General features: G+C 42.7%; 1 protein-coding gene across 1 annotated transcript in view; it reads right to left on the reverse strand.

Moving 5' to 3' along the window:
* Positions 1-21,440, reverse strand: part of FCHO2 (FCH and mu domain containing endocytic adaptor 2) — a 316,629-nt gene that overhangs the window by 116,347 nt on the left and 178,842 nt on the right. The window contains exons 9-12 of the mRNA XM_082267434.1: positions 18,528-18,572; positions 18,350-18,422; positions 14,085-14,109; positions 2,344-2,401 (exon numbers count right to left, since the gene is read on the reverse strand). Of these exons, the coding sequence (XP_082123560.1) occupies positions 2,344-2,401; positions 14,085-14,109; positions 18,350-18,422; positions 18,528-18,572 (201 nt within the window). The remainder of the gene's footprint in view (positions 1-2,343; positions 2,402-14,084; positions 14,110-18,349; positions 18,423-18,527; positions 18,573-21,440) is intronic.

Raw genomic sequence — 21,440 nt, forward strand, 5'->3', positions numbered from 1 at the left:
TGAGATGTTCAAAGCTTGGGATATTTTCTTTATAACCTAACCATGCTTTAAACTTTTCCACAACTTTATCCCTGACCTGTCTTGTGTGTTCTTTGGCCTTCATTATGCTGTTTGTTTACCAAGGTTCTCTAACAAACCTCCCACTTTGTGTTGGTCTATCACATAATACCCTAATTAAATACATTTACGTTTTTGGTTGCAATATGACAATATTTGGAAATTTTCAAGGCACTGTATATATCAGGACATTGAAATGTTGGGTTTACATATTCTTTAACCACTTCAATACATTGGACATGGATGTCCTTGGGCTGAAGTGGTTATACCAGCACCTGCAGACATCATCCCAGTATAAAAAGTATTTTAGCACCCCCCCCCCCCCCCAACACTGCTCCTGCCTATTCAAGGCTCTGCCGTCTGATCGCGAATCCCAGGAGCGATGGAGGAGGAGTTGCCTTTGCTCCTCCCTCTCCGTGACCCCGGAAACCAGAAGAGACGAGGATTTTGTCACTTCTGGTTTTGGTTCTTTGTTTACCTAGTCGTTACAGATCTGTATCTGATCTGCTGCCTGGGAGGCCAGAGGAAAGATTTGGGGTCTAAGAGACCCCAGACCTCTCCATAATGAGCATCTGTCACGGCCCATGCTATCACAAGGGGTGTTGTTCACACCTTGTGATAGCAATAAAGTTAACAAAAAATAAAAACAAATATGAATAAAAATAAAGAATAAATGTAAAAAACATTTTTGGGATAAAATAAATAATAATAAAAACAAATTTAAAGCGCCCCCCTCCCCAAGTCCCGCACGCATATGTAAACGATGATCGCACTACACTTGATAGGTATCTTCACGAACGTCCGAGAGCAATGATTTCAGAACCAGACCTTCTGTGTAATTTTAAAATGGTAACCTCTAAAAGAATTTAAAGCATTGCCTAAGGAGAATTTTAACTACTGTAGTTTGGCGCCATTCCACAGGCAGACCTAATTTTATTTTATTTTTGGTGCCGGGACTAGGATCCGAACCAGTGGACCCAATTTTAAACTGTGCCATCCATGTTAGGTATCTATTTACTTAGCGTAACATCATCTTATATATTTTCCAAACAATTAGGTATTATATTGTGGTTGTGTGCAATTAAATTCATGAAAGTGTACTTTTTCGAAAAAAAATAATTGCATGAAAAACAGCTGCGCAAATACCGTGTAACAAACAATTGCAACACCCATTATTTTATTCTCTGGGGCCACTGCTAAAAAAAAAAAAATTATATATACACACATATATATATTATATATATATGTATATATATATATATATAGATATAGATATATAAAATGTTCGGAGGTTCTAAGTAATTTTCTAGATTTTTACATGCAAGTGTTAGAATTGGCCTGGTAGGCAAGTAGTCAGCGCCCACAAGCAAAATTATTTGAAGACTTATCCATCCACTCTTTAAGGTCTTGCAAAACTTAGCACAATACTGCTGCTACTTCCCCCTACAGTATGCATTCCTCTGTAGCACTGTGCTCCAGTTTGGAGCAGATTATTATGCAAGATTTTGAAAGCTGAATAGGTAAGCTTTCAAAAATTTATGCTTAAGCCCCGATTCACACTTGTGCGTGTGCGGGGTTCGCATGTAATGTCGGAGCGCACTGCTCAGACATTACATGCGATCGGCTGTTGGGTGCGAGTTTAGCCATACAAACTGTATGGCTAAATTCGCGTCGCACGCGCAGCAAACACGCACAGGAGGCATTTTTGCAGCCGCATCAGGATCGGATCGCACAGCAGTTCACACTTGTGCGATCCGATCCTGTGCGAACTGCACGATCGCACTGCGATATGCGATCAAACTGGGGGTGTCGTTAAGATTACATTGACACCCCCAGCGGATCGCATATGGCAGTGTGAACTGCCGGGGGTGCGTGTGCGATGCGGGAACAGGCTGCGAGTTCGCAGCCTTCCCGCATCGCATCAGTGTGAACCGGACCTGAGAGTTTAACATTCAAAATAGTATTTGCTTTGCATGGTTGATGTTTGCTGTTGGTCATTTCCTCTCTGCCTATGACTTGATGTCGAAGCCAGGCTGCTGGTGATTGATGAGTTGTGTGCTCTTCGGAGCACTTATGTGATGAGGACACATTTGTCAAAGACTATTTTATCCATCACTGGAACCAATATCCTTTCCTATAAGGAGCACAGAAGCTATTTTAGACTACTGTACATATGACAATACATGCAAGAGATTTAGGAGACATAGAGCCCAACACCATTGATTGAAGCGCTTATGTTAACCTTTTTATCTTAAAATGTAAGAAATTATGCTAGAAAAAGGATATAATTCTGACTTTCTTCCGGTTTTATACTATACCCTTCTTCATCAACTGCAGGCGCATTCTGGAAAAAGAGAGTGATTATTAAAAAATGTATTTAAAGACTGCCCTACAATGTAATAGCAATACAATATTCTATACAACACAGACAAAAAAATCCTTGCATCTAAGGATAATGCAGCATTCTTACTCTGGTTGTGTACATCCTTTGCTCAAGAACAGTGGCATATGTGGATGACTCTGTGTACCCCACCAATTGCTTATCTGTACAGTTTTCCTGGGTAGCTGTTAGGCTGGACCTACGTGAGTCAGTTTTTTTTTTTCCATTCAACCAGTGGGAAACCTCCCTGCTGTGTCTTTATATTCTAACTGACTTTCCTGCCACACTGATCAATGCTGTAGCCTATTACCTGCAGCACTGATGCATTGAATGCTGACAGGATGGTCGAGAAGAAGTCGACCGGTAGACCAACCACCACGGCCTCACATGGATCGAAATTCAGCCGGGTTACATTTGATCCATGTATGGTCAGCTTCAGACATCTCCTTTAATTGCTAGTGCTAAACAAAACAACACAGATTTCCAAGTAACCAGTCCTTTGATATGAAGACATGCTGGTTCCTCCAGACCTACATCAAACTCCTAATATTGTGGAAGAATCCAGGAGCATTAGATAGATAATTTTGGAAAGATTCAACAGATAATCTTTAAACATTTCAATGAGCAAGAGCAACAAACATTGCAGTACTCCAAGTAAAATAATCACTGACAACCAATAAAAGTAAAAAAAGATGTCCCTTGGAGTACTGAAAGGCAAACTTCCCAATAGAAATATGGTGAAACCACTCATGACTTCAAATTCTTCTTCAAGTCATCAAATGCAAGCTGTTTGCCGATCATGCTGAACCTCTAGATGCATTGGGTGGTCAGCATTGGCTCAACCCCCTCCTGCACTGATGGCTATGGCAGAGAAAGTTAACCCCCTATCTCCACATTTCCTGCACTGGTGGTCATGGCAGTAAAATGTAACTCACTCCCTCTTGCATTGATCTTCATGGCACTGCATTACACCCTCCCACCTCACTGCTGATCACTTACCTGATTACATGCTCCCGCACTGGTCTTCTCCTCACTCCCCCCCCCCCCCCCCAATTATATTGTGGGCCCTGATAACGCCACCAATAATACAGCCTCTCTCACACAGAGTGTTCCAGCGCCTCTCACCCCGCTGCCTACATGCAGAGGGCCCTTGAGATGTGTGTTGCACACCAGATGTTTAGATGACGCTCTCTTAACTACCAAAGTAAGTCTCTGCTTTTCATAACAAGAAGGAAGTTTAAAGAGTCCCTTCTCTCTCCTGTAATTTAAAAATTGCACTTTTTGTCCCCTATGTAATTAAAAAAAAGTGGTTGTTAAGCCACTGTGATAACTTCATACAATCCTCTCTGTTTTATAATGACAGGTGCTCCCTGTGTGTGTGCTTAATAAAAGAAAATGCCGCTATATACCTTATTTCAGAGCGCCGCTCGGCACGCATGTGAATCGGCCGCCTCTCCCCTCTCTCGATCTGACAGCTACAGTGGGAGGGGCCGAAAATCCCAACTGACTTCAGTCAGGAGGAGAGGTGGCTGGTCACATGAGCGACGCTCTGAAATAAGGTATATAGCAGCATTTTTTTTTTTTTTTTTATAAATTACACACACTGGGGTACCTATCATTATAAAACAGAGGATTGTATGGAAACTCAATCGTAATTTTAGTAGGAGGGGAGGGGCGGGCACTGTCACGAGCTGAAAGGCGGGGGGGAGCTGCAGATGATAAAGGCACATTAACTGACCACGGTGTCAGGGCTCAGCAGCCATGATAAACTGTGGTCAGTTTAAAGGGGGGGAGGGTAGAACCAGACAGGATCAGCCAGGCATTTTAGGTAATACAAGGGGCAAAATTACACAGCACAAGCACTCTGCTGTATAACATGCTTTAAAGGAAAATAAACCATTATTTTTAGGGTAACAAATGCTTTAATTAAAAATATATTTTAAATGTAAAAATAAAAATAAAAAAAATACCAAAGCACATAAAATCCCTCCAAAAAAAAATTGGCGACCCTCTTCCCCCTTATACAAACGTAAATGCATGCGTCGCGGGCATCTACCCATGAATACGCCAATTGGGATACACGTTACAAGCCGGACAGCAATATTTTTAGCACCAGACCTCATCTAACACTAAACAGATGACCTAAAATGGGCTTTTAAAGTGTCACCTATTGGAAGTATAGTGTACTGAAGTTTGTCGCCAATTCCCATTATAAAGCGATGCGCAAACTGTTGGCGCTATATAAATCCTGTATAATATTAATAATTCACAGGCGCACGCAAATTTTAGGGATGACAAGTTGGGTATCTATTTACTATTTTACCACAAAATGTGTTAATTTATTGCGCTTTTGTGCCCTGACATTAACTTTATTGTTAACCATTGCGGGAATATCAGGCTACATAAAAAATTGGAACTACCACTATTTTATTCTCTAGGGTGTCTGCTGCTTTCAAAAAATATGTAATGTTTTGGGGGTTTTATGTAATCTGCAGGCCTAAAATTATTATTTTTTTAAGCATGCTTGAAAAAAAAAAAAACGCAAAAAAAAAAAGGCTCTGGCAGTGAAAGGGTTAATACAAATACATAGATGGACAAAATGAATGTGTATTATATATTATAACCACCCTCAATGTGCTAGCATGAGAAGGTGGCTTTGAGTACATCTCTGTAAAACACTCAATACTTTCTAGTTTTTGCACGAAAGACAGACAAGTTTCCAGTTCAGTGTGCCTCATAAATTATTAACTCTGAGCACGACAACAAGCAAACCAGAAAGTAAACATTGTAAGTCAAACCCAATTAGGACCTGCTTCACCGATTTAACCTTGCAGCTATCGAGAACTCGCACTTCATTAATGCGACTGTTCTGAGTTAACGAACGCTCCCAGGAATTTTTCTTTTCACACAAAATATTTTAAAGCAAAAGAGAGGGTGGAATAGTTTTAACAAAGTATACCACCCTTCATGGCTCTAGCCTGGATCATTTTAGAACAAAGAATTCAGGGCACTGGTAACAAGTTTAGGTAATCATTGCCAGCATCACCGTGTGCTCACTGATATTATCACAAGCCCACTTAGTTAAGTATTATTTTATGATCCAGTGCAACTGGATTCCAAAGTGGAAGGTGAACAATGAGGGTCTGTAATATCACAATCTGTAGATTAGAACATGGACAAAGAATAGTCTGACCAACAGTGGGAAGTCAGATTTTAATACACCACCCAGTCTAAGCTACGGAAAGCCATTTTCCAGGCATTGCAGCTCTTGCATTATGATCCCACTTAAAAGCCGCAAAGAGCAATGAAGATATACTACATATGGTCTGAAACTGGTCTGGTCTGAAACTGCACTAGAAGAGGAGTGGCTGGATGGCAGCTGTGCTGTAACTGTGCCAATGCACGGGAAGAGGAGTGGCTGGATGGCACTGTGCTGTAACTGTGCCAATGCACTGGAAGAGAAGAGGCTTTGTGGCACTGTGCAGTAACTGTGCCAATGCATGGGAAGCTGAAACTGCACAGAACGAGGAGTGGCTGGATGGCACTGTGCTGTAACTGTGCCAATGCATTGGAAGCTGAAACTGCATTGGAAGAGGAGCGGCTGGATGACGCTGTGCCATAACTATGCCAATGTACAGGAAGCTGAAACTGCACTGGAAGAGGAGTGGCTGGATAACGCTGTGTCGCAATTGTGCTAATGTACAGGAAGGTGAAACTGTGGCTGGAACTGGGATGATTTTTTTAACTGTACATACAGCTAGAGAGGTCAGTAATGACTTATTTTAAAGCTGCTTGTTAAGAATACATCAAAATATGACTGTGCAGTCCAACAGGAACAAGAGTTTAATCACATTACCCAGTGTACAGTGTTAACCAACAGACATTGTCAGACAGGCCCCCACTTTCTATCTCTGCAATACATGTCTACAATGAGGGGTGTGCCCACTACTAATCCCTGCTGGCTGAAAAAAAATATATAAAAAGGCCGTGTATGGTCAGCTCAAGTTTGTAAAATATTTGGATTCCCCTCATTTTCTGTCCCAATATCTATGATCACCAGAAAAATTAATGAGAATGAATATCCCCAAGGTGTAATATATATACAGAAATAAAAGCTGATTGAGGATATAACCCCTCTTCCCTGCATCCAAAACGGAAAAAAAAAAAATTGGGGGCTGACCCATGGACTTGCGCTGAAGGATAGGAGCGGTGAAGTCAGTTTTTAGGCAAAACTACTAAGCTGGAAGCAGAGCCTGCATATGTAATGAGCAAATACTGACAGCACCAGGCATGCAGACACAGACATCCACAGAAATACACACGTCAATTCTAAAACATTAACTAACTGATAAGATTATTTGCATTCAACTGATTAATTTCACATATAATAAGTTTAACACGTCATGTGTTCTTTTCCTTATTATCTACAAACAAAAGTGTGCAATAAACCACAACCTGGCATGACTCAGGAAAACAAGCAAATAATGGTATTTTTATACTTACCGTGAAATCCATTTCTCTTTCGTTCACCGACGGACACAGCGCTCCATAAATTATAACTAGTGGGTTATATTGCCTCCTCCAGGAATAGGACTAGGCAGAACAAAAAACAGATGGCTACGCCCATGGGCCGTCCTCAGCTTGGTATATAACCCCCCTATCTGCTCTAGTTAATCAGTTTAGTAGCAAGCAGTATTAGAAGTATCAGAACTTCATAGAGGGGTGGGTGCTGTTTCCATCGATGAACGAAAAGAGAAATGGATTTTACGTTAAGTACAAAAATCACATTTTCTCTTTCGTTCATTGACAGACACAGCGCTCCAAAAATCAACTGCTGGGACGTCCAAAAGCAGTGCCAAAAGAAAAATGAGGGGTGGGGAAAATAACCCAAGGCTAAACATAAGTGCCCTTAACCACTTCCCGCCCGCCCGCCCACCGTCAAATGACGGCGGAGCGGTGCGGCTACTGTTCTGGGAAACCGTCATATGACAGCACACCAGAACAGCCTCACTTTGTGCGCCCGCGGGGGCGCGCAGTGTTGCTAGGACAAAGCGCGACCCCGATCTTGGTAAAGAGCCAATGACTTGGCTATTTACCCATGTGATTGCCTGTGTCCACTGTCCAATCACAGCCGGTCACATGTAAATGAGGAAGTGCCGTTTATCGGCTCTCCTCGCCTCACACTGTCACTGTGTGTGGCGAGGAGAGACGATCAGTGGCTCTTCCTCAAAGGGGAACCTAGAAAAAGGTAATAGGGGCACTGATCATCAGTGCCCTGATTACAGAAAAGCTCAAAAACCATGCCCACAGTGCTGCCAGTCAGTGCCTGCTCATCTGTGCTGCCCATCAGTGCCGCCCGTCAGTACTGCCCGTCAGTGGCATCTGTCAGTACCGCCCGTCAGTGGCATCTGTCAGTACCGCCCGTCAGTACCATCTATCAGTGCCACCTCTCAGTGCCGCTTTTCAGTGCCCATCAATGCCACCTATAAGTGCCCATTAGTGAGGGAGAAAAATTACTTATTTTCAAAATTTACTCACCGAAAAAAAAAAACTTTTTTTTTTTTCCAAAATTTTCTGTCTTTCTTTTTTTTGTAAGAAATAAAAAACCCAGCGGTGATTAAATACCACCAAAAGAAAGCTCTATTTGTGTGGAAAAAAAATGATAAAAATTTCATATGGGTACAGTGTAGCATGACCGTGCAATTGTCATTCAAAGTGTGACAGCGCTGAAAGCTGAAAATTGGCCTGGGCAGGAAGGGGGTGAAAGTGCACTCTATTGAAGTAGTTAACCAGGACACAGGAGCCCCATCTGAAAAATAAAAGTTTAAAGAAAACACCCTCAAGAGGGAAAAGCCCCTCTTAAACAGCAGCCTGCAAAACTTTGCAGCCAAAAGAAGCATCCGCAGATTCTAAAGTATCTACCTTATAGAATTTTGTGAAGGTATGCACCAACAACCAAGTGGCCGCCTTGCAAACTTGCGATATTTGTGTCTGATGACGGAAGGCCCAAGAAGTACTCAGGGCCTGAGAAGAATGCGCCATGACAGGGAAAGGTGGAACCTGACATTTATTGGAATAGTCAAGGTTTGCCTGATTCATCTGGAGATGGTAGCCGAAGAAGCGGCCAGCCCTTTCCTTTGTCCGTACGTAACCACAAAAAGCGAGTCTGACCTCCGAAATAACTCAGTAGCTGCCAGATAGACCCGTATCGCACAAACCACATCGAAGGTATGCAAAGCAAATTCCCTTGGATGAGCCAGCTTGGGACACAAGGAAGGCAACACAATGTCCTCATTCAAAGGGAAGTCAGAGACAACTTTGGGCAGGAATGATGCAAAGGGACGAAGAAAAACTTTATCCCTATGGACCACTAAATAGGGACTGCAACAGGATAATGCCACCAATTCCGATACCCTGTGGGCCGAGGTAATAGCCACTAAGAATGTCACCTTCTGGGATAACGTAGGCAGGGTAATCTCCCGAATAATCTCAAATGGAGGCTTTTGGAGAACCGAAAGTACTAAATTTAAATCCCATGGCGGCAAAAGAGATCGCACAAACCCCCTAAATGAAGGTACGAACTAAACAGTGCGTGGTTAGGGGTCGCTGAAAGAAGCTAGCCAGGGCAGACATCTGGCCCTTAATGGTACTCAAGGCCAACTTCTGATCAACGCCCTGTTGAAGAAAGGTTAAGATCCAAGCCACAGAAAAGGATCGAGGACGAGCGTTAATCGACTCACACCAAGAAATGTACACTTTCCATGTACAATGGTTTAACTTGCTGGAAGATGACTTCTTCGCCCCTAATCATAGTAGGGATCACTGATCCAGACAGACCTCTATCCCTGAGTACCTGGCTTTCAATAGCTCAGCCATTAAAACCAGCGACTGTAAAGCAGGATGGTAAATTAGCCCTTGGGACAAATGGTCTTCTCTGAGAGGAAGCCCCCAAGGAACGTTTGTGGCCACCAGACTGATTGGAAGATCCTTACTCTTGATTCCTTGCGAGAATTGCGGAAGAAGCCTGAGCCAAGGATAATACTGGCCTTACCGTGGCTCTTGGCGCCTGCCAGAGGAACCCGTAATCTTGCCACGAACCTCGGTATCCTCCTGTGGAGCAAACCTGCTAAAGGAGCTGCATGTAGGACTGTGCAAACAGAACTGTCTTGAAGGTGGATACCACCAGACTTAGAACCTGTATGCAAAATGGGAGAGAGAACTATCTGTGTGACAGCAGCTGGTGAATCATGGCCTGTGGTTCCTGAGGTTTGTCCAGAGGAAGGACCACCCTGGTCAGCATTAGAATCAGACCCAGGTAAATCAATTCCCTGGACAGGGCTAGCGGGGACATTAGGTAATTAGGACATCACCTAAACCTTTGCAGGAATTAAATCTGCACAAGGAGACTCAGGACCTGAAAGGACAAGCCTTTGTCCCCCTTTCCGGGTACCCCAAAAGAATCATTTTGTGGATCTCCTTGACGCTCATAAGGGAGATCCAGGAGGTCGGAAACCAGCCAAGATGTCCCCCCCACCCCAATAATGGGTGAGGGCAGACCTTCATGCTGAAGGGGTCTTGTCTGTGTGTCTGGAAAAGCCAGCTCTAGGCTTACCAGAACAAGGATGCTTGGAACCTCCTGGGGAAGATTTGAAAGATCTATTTTCCTTATTCTCTGTCCCAGAAGCACAAAATTAATTTCTATGTGCTAAGAAGGTGGGCCCTGTATGCGATGAGGCTCCTTCCCTTTCCTAGACAATGGCAGGCAGGAAGGTACTCTTCCCCAGCATGATACCCCTAATGATGTCATCCAGGGTAGCCCCAAACAGGTGATCACCTTGGAGGGGCAGATCAATGAGAGATTTCTTAGATGCTTGGTCTGCGGACCAATTTTTAAGCCACAGCACGCACCTAATCACCACAGCTGAAACAAAAAGTTTGGACAGCACAGGAGCTGTATCCAAAGCTGCATCACAAATAGATCCAACAGGTCCGCTAAATCAACATAAGCAGCGGGGACCTGCTCACCCCCCAGGTCCTGGCGCAAAAGCTTGGCCCATTCAGTTAGGGGCTGTGACACCAGGGCTGAGGCAATGACTGGCCACAATGTCGAACCAGCCATAGTAAACATGCTGTGTGCCACAGACTCCGCTTCCCTGTCAGCCGGGTCCTTAAAGAACGGGGATACCTCTACTGGGATCATGGTAGCCTTGTTCAACCTGGAAACAGGAGGGTCCACCACTGGTGGACTAGTCCACTTTTTTAAAAGCAAATCCTCAAAAGTGTAACGTACTGCAACACGTTTGGGGGCCACAAAGGGTAATTTTGGCTGTTCCCATTCCTTACAGGAAAACTTGTCAAAATAAGGCACAAAAGGAAACACCTTTGGAGTGCAAAGTGACTTATGCGTACCAAACGACACAGCCACGTCCATGGCTACATCCTCCATTTTTAAAGTCTCACGCACTGCAGTGATAAGTGTGTCTACCATTCGCTGCTACAACCATGGAGGAATTATCCTATCAGATGGATCTGGGGTGTAATATTAAGCCCCCCCTGGACGGTTCGCGTCCACTGCGGCATCGGGCTCAGACACAGATGAAAAGATACAGAGGGTGCACCAGCCTAGCACATAACCTCTGCATTTTTATTAAAAAGAACATATATACATCATACTCACAAACGAGATGACTTTCCAGGCGTAACAACAATATATATATATATATATATATATATATATATATATATATATATACACACACACACACAAATCCACCGATAGTCCATAAAGCATAGTCCACTCTCTGAAACGGTTGTGGGATGTAGATCTCCAAATGACGCTAAAGCGTTTCGAGGGTGACTCCTCCTCCTCAGAGCTCTGAGGCTAAGGAGTTACCCTTGAAGCGTGTCAGCGTAATTTGGAGATCTACATACCACAACCGTTTCAGAGAGAGGACTATGCTTTATTGACTATCGGTGGATTTGTATATACAGTATATTGTTATTACGCCTGAAAAGTCATCTCATTTGTAAGTATGATGTATACATGTTCTTTTTAATAAAATTATTTCAAAGGCAATGCACTAGGCTGGTGTACCCTATGTATCTTTTCATTTTAGAGTCCATTTGGGTTTTCCCGGCCTGTTTTGGAGTGGCAGCACAGCCATCACAGTGGCCTAACAAGTGGAGTCGCTCCTATACAAGATCAAGCCTTTTACAACTCTCAAGCGCAGGAGCATTTATTTCTTTTTCAGAATCAGATGAGACAGACTGAGCATAGAAAAGTGGGGGACGCTTCTCCTCCTGGGCCTTTGCCCACACTTCCACCAGCAACACTAAAGACTGCAGGAACACCATCAGTGCAACCATGGGAAGCTGGGGTTCCGAGGGACCTGCCCCTCAGGAGGGGGTCAGTGGGGGAGATGTGACCCTGAGGCTCCATAAGGAAAGGAAAGGAAGACCTTGCAGTACAAAACCAATCTTTTGGCACCACTAAAGGATCCCCCCCCCCCCCAAGGCTCAGGGTACCTATCAGCAAAGAGAGATATAACAGGGACTCCAAAGGACTCACCCTACTGATCTGAGGAGCGCCAAGAATTCTGACCCAGCATTAACATGGACACCATCCCTGTTCATATGTCCCGGGCACAGGAAGAAGAAACTGAGGAGGAAGAGGAGGAGTTTTGGCATCTCCACGAGGCTTCGGTCGTCTCCAGCCTCTCCTGGACTAAGGGAAAATGGCCCTCGTGACATCATCGGGCTACACAAACATGGCCGCCAGCTGGGGACCAGCCAGACTAAGGGAAAATGGGTCCCGGTGACATCATCGGGCTATTCAAACATGGCCACTAGCTGGAGACCAGCCAGACTAAAGACAAATGGCCACCATAAGCTACAGATGCTGACAGGATCTTTCCTGTGCCTTCTGCAAGGGGACCCCCCTGAAGGTAGGACACACATTAGGGGAGACCCCCCTGTGCACTCTGCACTGGGACCCCCCTGCACTATAATCACACTGCAAACAGTAGGGCATGAACCTAGGGACTCAGAACCACGCCCAGTCGTATGCGACCCTGAGAGACATTTAACCTAGCACGTAGCTGCGGTCTGCACATGCTCGCTGGCTGGGCAGGGGGGACCACTTGATCTAGATTATCCAGCCCGTCGCCTAGCTCGGCAGGTAATTGTAGATCTCCCGAGTGGAAAAAAAAAAAAAAAAAGATGGAAGGAGAAAAAATTGCTAGGACCAGAGATCCCAGCCGGGAGCCTAAGTCCTTACTCCTGACTAGACATATTAAAACGGATTACCTAGAGCAGAGAGGGGGGTTATATACCAGCTGAGGACAGCCCATGGGCATAAACAGGTGTTTTTTGTTCTGCCTAGTCCTACTCCTGGAGGAGGCAATATAACCCAGTAGGTATGACTTATGAAGCGCTGTGTCCGTCCATAAACAAAAGAGAAATACAGTAAAACCTTGGATTGCGAGCATAATTCGTTCCGGAAACATGCTTGTAATCCAAAGCACTCTTATATCAAAGCGAATTTCCCCATAAGAAATCATGGAAACTCAGATGATTCGTTCCACAACCATTTATTCATAAGCCCTTCAGTTTATAGTCCATATAAAAAGATTATAGCATTGCGAGAGGTTATATAACCATAAAATGTCCATCCACAAATAGCCGCTTCCAGCAGGAGCTACAGAGTATGAAAGAGAAGAGAGGCGCCTCTAAGTGTAGCAATATGGTTACATTTAATGAAGGTACAACATTTAGCAACCCACATGGTTGATGAATAAAACAGGCACATCTTAGTATGCAGGCATCCGGGGTAAAGCTGTCCACATAGACTATCTTCTGCACCGCCGGCTGCCAGTCTGTAATCCTGACCGGGAAGACCACCCTGCAGTAAAGTGATCTGAAATGGAGGGGCAGCATGGAAGGGATGACGTAGATGGTGGTGTGGAGGACCGTCTATGTGGACAGCTTTAGCCTGGATGCCTGCATCCTTAGATGTGCTTGTTCCAATCATCAACCATGTGAGTTGCTAAATGTTGTACCTTCATTAAATTTAACCATATTGCTACACTTAGAGGCGCCTCTCTTCTCTTTTCTACTCAGCTGTGACTTGAGGCTACTTGTATATCAAGACATCGCTTGTAAACCAAGTCAAAATTTATTTGAAAATTTTGCTTGTCTTGCAAAGCGCTCTTAAACCAAGTTACTCTCAAACCAAGGTTTTACTGTATTGGTTTTAAAAAAAATTCTTAATGGAAAGCTATGGCAAAGCATGACCACATTTTCATAAAGGTCATTGCACATGTCCCTTCACCTGCATTCCCTCAATGCAAATGAGCAACGTGTACATGGTTGCTCAATTGACATCTCGTACCATATTTTATTTATATACAGTTGTATCAGCGCTAATACATTGGAGCCACCAAGCACAACTGTAAGCACATGACTGTGACTTTTATATGTGCTGTTTTTGATTTTTAAAGCAGAGATATGGCTGCAGAAAGGCTGCTGTATTTTAAATGGCTCCCACTTCTCTAATATTTTTAGGCATGGCGGAAACTAGCTGCAGCTTTTGGTAAAGTAACATCTACTGAAACAAAGGAATTTAACTGCATGAAAAATCGGCACTTACTATTGAATCAGAATCTGCATTCTCTCTGGAAAAGAAAAAAAGAAAATCATATTTAGATAAGACTCGAACACAATGTTATCACACACTAGCCTTATTGATCTAATTTAGCTGGTAGGTGAAATGTTGCAGAACACATTATATAAGGACAGTCTTGCCACAACTACCTGACTTTTGTTTTTTCTTTTTTAAATATTTTTCAGGAGCTTTATTGTCAAGATGTGTACTTAGGTTCCTGGGTATGCATAGCATCTGTAGACATTATTAGGAATCCTCACTATCCCTTCTGTCGAATTGAAAGTGCAGCATGAGATGCTGGAACATGTAAACATTCATTACCTTCCTCCACTGGACTGGACAGACACAGAACAATCTTGGTTAGATACAACTACCAGTTCAGCAAATAAAATAATATAGTTGAAATGTATACACCAAAATGAGCCTCTAGACTCATGCAAGATGTCCATGTTGTACTACCGACCCTGCACAACCTTTGCACGTGTCCTGGCTAAGCCCTCATATTCTGTTCTATTGGTCCAGAATCTATTTCATTCCTAAACATTATAGATTATTGCGTCCCAAAGACTTGCTCATGGACCATGTTCCAATAAACACCAACCAGCCATAACTTTATGACCACTGATCCAATATTGAGTAGGTCTCCCTTTCGCTGCCAAACAGCCCTGACCCATTGAGACATGGATGCCACTAGACCTCTGAAGGTATGCTTTGGTATCTGGCATCAAGCCCTCAGTAGCAGATCCTTTAAATCCTATAAGTTGTGAGGTGGGGCCTCCATGGCTAGGAGTTGGTTTTCCAGCACATCCCAAAGATACTCAATGCTTAAAGATCTGGAGAATTTGGAGGCCAAGTCAACATCTCAAAATTGTGGTTTTCCTCAAACTATTCTTGAAACATTTTTGCAGTGGGGCAGAGAGCATTACAGTAATCCCCCGCTACATCGCGGTTCAGTTTTTGCGGTCCCGGTAATTCGCGTTTTTTTTTGTAATGTTATTTTACTATATAAATCATTAAAAATTAAAGATTTTTGTGTTTTTCATAGCTCTTGCTCTGTCTCTTAGTATCTTTTATGTGTTTAAATGAGTTTCTATTGTTTTAAAAGTGTGTTTAAAGACCTTAAAATGCTTCTACACGTACAGTGATAGTAAAAAAATCATGCCTACAATGCATTTTAATAGGGTTTTTCTATTTCGCGGAATTTCACTTTTCGCGGCTGGGTCCGGAACGTAACCCCCGCAATGGAGGGGGGTTTACTGTATCCTGCTTAAAGAGGTCGCTGTAATCAGGGAATACTGTTTCCATAAAGGGGTGTACCTAATCAGCAATAATGTTTAGGGAGTATCTACATGAATGGCAGGACCAAGGTTCCCAATCACACTGCCTCCGTCAGCTTGCCTACTTCCCATAGTGCATCCTGATGACATCTCTTCTCCAGGTAAGTGATGCACACACACCCGGCCATCCACATGATGTAAAAGAAAACGTGTTTCATCAGACCGGCCACCTTCCTCCATTGCTCCATGGTCCAGTTCTGATGCTCACATGCTCATTTGTAGGCATAGATCAGCATGGGCACCCTGACCGATCTTTGGCTAAGCTGCCTGATACACAACATACTGTTAGGCCATTTTTTTCTGCTTTCAACACGACTTCATGGACAACAAGTTCACTTGCTGCCTAATATATCCCACCCATGATCATAAAGTTTTGGCTGATCCCTGTGCTTGTTTCTTAGGTTGTAAAGCTATTCTCTCCCCTTAATGAAGGAAGGCTCTCATCATCCCTCCTTCATATGCCACTTTTCTTAGACTGCTCAATAAGACGTTGACAAATACAAACTAATTTGTCTAAAGCTTACCAAACACTTATTACAATCTCCTATAGCTCACAATGTAACTCAAGGGCATGCCGGATTGAATCCAAATTAATTGGACAGATTAGGTAGAACTTCAAATTTACCAAATCTATGCAATATAAAATTGATTGTACAAAGATGATATAGCCAGATTGTAACTTATATGGTAAGCCTAAATCATGTATGCCAGGGAAACTTCATAAGATTTGCATCCTGTGGTTGGAATGCATGAATCATACAGCCTTAAAGCCAAGTTCACATATAAGAAAAATAAAAATACACATATTTTTGCAGGGGAAAAAAAACATGCATTTACTATTTTTTTTCCATAGAAGCCTGCATATCTTTGCACCTGTAAGTAGTGGATCGCGGGTGCAATGTCAGGCTCCTGCAGACTCTTCCTCCAGCTGTCTGTACCTCTGTATGGGCTTTCAATTAGAACACTGGAGGAAGTGTAGATGGACTACGAGATTGTGCGGATTACTGTCCTCGTAACCCATTGAGAGCTACAAGTCTGTCTGCCGCAGTGGAGAACGGGACTTGTAGTTTATTTATTCCTTTCCCCCCAGCAGCGGGGGGGCTAATGCAAGCTGCAACAGGGAAGGGAGGCTCTGGGGGGTGGGAAGATGGTGCTTACAAACATGTTACCTGTTATACTCTAAATATGTGTGTACCTTGTTCCTAAAGGTGAACTTAGCCATTAATTCAACTTTAGTTTGAGAGACATCTTACCACCTTACATAGGGAACTCTTCATGTTTCACAGCACTATTGTTTATTTGTGGGTCTGTTGACCCCAAGTTAAAGTGATTGTAAAGTCTCTTTTTTAAATTAAAAATAACAAACATTTTATACTTACCTACTCTGTTGAAGTGGATTTGCGCAGAGCAGCCCATGTCCTCCCTTTCTCGGGTCCCTCTTTGCAAGCAGCTTGTTATGGGGGCACCCGAGCCAAGTCAGTTCCCTGTGTCCATTCAGACACGAAGCTGCTGCCCGCCCCCACCCCCTTTCCATTCCCATTGGCTGACTGACAACAGTGGGAGCCAATGGCACCGTGTTGATGTCTCAGCCAATGAGTCCCGGACGGCTGAGACATTCCTCCAACATCGCTGGAGCTAGATAGACCTCAGGTAAGTATTAGTGGGGCTGCTGCACACAGAAGGCTTTTTATCTTAATGCATGGAATGCATTAAGATAAAAAAAACCTTCTGCCTTTACAACCCCTTTAATTGTTGTATGTGTTGAATGAGTACTGGAATAGAGTAGGAAATTATGGCATTAAAGCGGTTGTATCCCCTGTGTAAAAAAAAATCCTGCAGGACAATGGCATAATGTGCTAGTAGGCTTTGCCTACTAGCACATTATGAAATACTTGCCATAGAACGAAGCCTGCACACGGTCGCCCGGACACTGCTCAGGGAGCAGACATGTTCCCTCTGCGTCTCTTCCAGGTCTGGCAGGTTTGGCGCTGTGAGTGGCCGGAGCCGCGATGACGTCACTCCCGGGCATGCACGCGGGAGTTCACTTTCCGGCAAGGAGTCGGCAAGGAACTCTGAAGGTCCGGCAAGATACGCCGGACCTTCAGAACGCATGTGCCGCTGGTGTCAGCGGCTGCATGCAGGGTGAATATCTCCTAAACCCTGCAGGTTTAGGAGGTATTCATTTTACCTGTAGGTAAAAATTAAAAAGCGGAGTATACTACCGCTTTAAGATTTTACTACTAGAAGACCAAGACATAAAAACTTAAGCTCCAATTTTATTTTAAATAATTTTAAGAGGAGTAATTTTAATAAAAAAACTGATGATGATAAATATAATAATATGGAGCAAAGTTTATACTACAAAAAAAATCTTAAGATCTTTAATACCAGCAAAATGTTTTTTAAAATCCAAATAAGAATTTATTTTATTTTTTTTCGGTGGAGGCATAAACGCACAATCTGTGGCTCCAGTTACTAATAATCCTCAGACTGAAACCCACCACTGGACCAGATCATACAGTGCTGGTGGTCTCTGAGGAACAAGAATGCAGACACACTACCTTCATTTATCACTAAACAAAAGTAATGTGTTCATTATTATCAGTAAATCACTGGTGAAGAGCTAGGGGCCCTTATCCCACTGCTGGGCATTAATCCAGTTAAGGTTTTGCACTTTGTTACTGGAAAATATTGAATGTATATCATCGCTGAACTTTGTGAGATAAGCTTTATTACCACAAAGGTTCTGAGAGACACGGAAGCTCTTACATAAATCAATACTCAAGATAAAAAAGTTGAACCGTGTCAGAAGTATAGTAAAAACCTACTTTCCATTCAAACATTTAATAAGGTATGCAACTACGACAACGGTCTCCCTTTCTTGCTGAAATGCCCTCACAACACAATACTTACACAGATTCTGTATCTTTCTCCTTCTTGATTATCGTTGGAAGCCCAAATGGCTTTCTTTTCTTCGTCCTCAATCCTGGGAACATTTACAGATAAAATTTCAGTTGTGGAGGATTGAGGAAATTCAATGTGTTACAGAACTATCTGCTTCAATTCATGATCAAGACTCAGAATAACTCACCTTCTACTGCAATGGTTGTGTTGCATGCTTCAAATTCAATAGGACCTTAAGGAAAGTAAAAAAAAAAAAAAAAAGTTTTAAAGGGAAACTCTTGCAAAATAGAAAAGCATACAAGAACTGTTTAATGAAACCAAAGTTTTGGTGGATCATGATGCAATCACCTTTGCTGCATTGAAAGGCTGCCCAACATAAAGAAGGTGACAACACTATAAGGCCTCATGCACACTGGACGTTTTTACAGCAGCTGTTTTTGGCTTTAGGTGTTTTTTTCTACAGCCAGTAAACTCCCCAGCATGTTATCCTATGTGTCCATAGGCTATCAGCGTTTTTTGTAGTATTCCCTTATGTCATCGGCACATGCGCTGTCTGTCATTTGATTCACTGAATGCTGAGTGTGCAGTTTCCCCATCCACATCAAGCCGTGCATGTTAGTTCTTCTGACAACAGCACAGCTACGAAGACCCAGGGTACTGCCCTTTCCCTCTCCGCTTCCTGGTTCTCCTCCCCCAGTAACGCTGATCGAAAAAGAGGCTTGGATAGCACGCGATCGCGCATCCGCGAGATTTCGGGTAGGGAAACGAAGAAGGGCGGAAATTACATCCACAGGGGAGGCAGAAACCATTACCAAAGATGGCCCAGCCTATTCCAGGAAGATGATTTTATTCCAAAAAAAGAAAAAAGTAATAAGCATTTTGATTATCATTACCCTGTGCAGTGATTGATTATACCCTGTAGATTGATATTTAAAAAAAAAAAAAAAAAAAATAAAAAATTGAGGCAGAATGCACTGTTATGGAAGTAGGGAATGAAGCTTACCCAGCAGGATTGGGGAAATATCAAGAGTAAGTAATGTCATTTCTTTTGAAATCTTTCGGTTGCTCATTTTGGTCTGGGCGGGGGTCTCCAAACTGTGGCCCATTGTTTGCCTTTATCTGGCCCTTGGGGAATGATTCCTTCCACTGACACCAACAATGGGGTACTATTCCCCCTACTGACACCAACAATAGGGTACTATTCCCCCTACTGACACCAGATATGGGGAACTAATTCTCCCACTGACACCAGAGATAGGGAACTAATTCTCCCACTGACACCAGAGATGGGGAACTAATTCTCCCACTGACACCAGAGATGGGGAACTAATTCTCCCACTGACACCAGAGTTGGGCAACTAATTCTCCCACTGACACCAGAGATGGGCAACTAATTCTCCCACTGACGCCAATTGTGGGGTCCGATTCATCACACTGACACCAATTATGGGGTCCTATTCCTCCCACTGACACCAACTATGGGGCCCTATTCCTCCAATTTTTTTACCCCCAATGACCGCCAAGCTTATGGCATTGTTTACTCCCACAGATGCCAGGGCATTTTCTACTCCCACTGGCCGTAGTCTGGTTTGGGAAGAAATAAAGATTTTCTTACCTGATCCTCTGCCCTTCCTCGCAGCTTCTTTTCCCTCCCTCTCCAGCAGTCTAGGGCCCTGACATCATCAAGACCAAAGAAGGGTTCACAGATTTGCACTGGACATTATAATGCCCAGGGCATGTGGGAGTGCCATCTGCTGTGGGAGCGGTGGATCAGGTAAGTAAAACCGTTTCTCCTCTCACCTTGACAAAAAAAACTATTACTCTGGCAGTGTAGGCTTAGCTCTAATGCAAGGGACAACTTTTTAGTTATCTGAAGTTGAGCTTTATGAAAGTTAAGCTGGCGCCAGAGCAAAGAAATTCTTAGATGCAAGTATTAATCATCAATGGCTGACTTCAACAATTGATATTAGGACAATTTGTCCATAACTGGAGAGCTTAAAAACTGTACTTTTTGAACTGGATTCTTTCTTTTAAGCTAAAGGCTCCTGAGTCACCAAAGAACCCTAAGAAGCTCAATAACTGTAACCATATTCACCAAAAACCATGTCATGCAAACTTACAATAGAAAACAATTAAAAAAAACTGACACATGTTGTCTAACATTGGCAGTAAAAACATAAAAAAGAATGTGTGAAGAACTTCTAATCAAAGCTATACCAATGGGAGTGCTTTACAAAGCATTACACATGTTGTGTCTGCCCCCTACTGCACATCAGGTGCAAAACACAGAACGAAGGTGCTAGTCAATGCAAAAGTTAAAAACAGTGACAAAATTACAAAATGAAGGCATCAATGTAAAGGTTTATAATATTTTAAGATAACGCAGTACCTAAATGGATCCTGAGGACTATGCATCTCGTATACACAATCAACTTCCTAACCAGAGAAGCTTGCGAAAGAACACTCCAAGCAACTTTTACATATACACATGAAAAATTTCTTGGAAAGTACAAAGATTCTTTATTGAAATAATCTTATAGATCGTATTTTATCCAAAATATGTAATCTATTTTATATATCAAACATTTTTAATATTAGAGTGGTGATTCTAATCATAGGTACACAGGTACAACCATGTGCTCGCATTATTGTGCATTTGGGCCGACTCATTCATTTCAATGGGCTGCCCCACACACAGCAATCGCACAAAAGAAGTACAGGCACTTTTTTTTAAAAAAATTACATTTTTTTTTATATCTATTGGGACTATGCACCATGATTGCGCTACATTTGATGTGATATTTTTATGCAATATCACCCACGCTGCATAAGTGTGAATGGGGACTAAACAGTCTTTTGCAACAATAACATTTTGCAAGAACAGTCATCTGCAAAGAATGATTTTCTAACAAATTGAAAAATCTTTCTGACCAACACTTCTAATTTGATTTTTCATCAATAATTCTATTTGCAGCATAACCACTGAATATTTATTCAAATTATACCTCTTAATAGCCAAAGTTTCAATAATTCTTCCAAAAAAATTGTATACAACCAGCCTTAGTTAAATGGCAAATAGCTAAATACACATTTGAATCAT

Source organism: Pelophylax lessonae (genome assembly GCF_965119305.1).
Source record: "Pelophylax lessonae genome assembly, chromosome: 1".
Classification (NCBI taxonomy): Eukaryota; Metazoa; Chordata; class Amphibia; order Anura; family Ranidae; genus Pelophylax; species Pelophylax lessonae.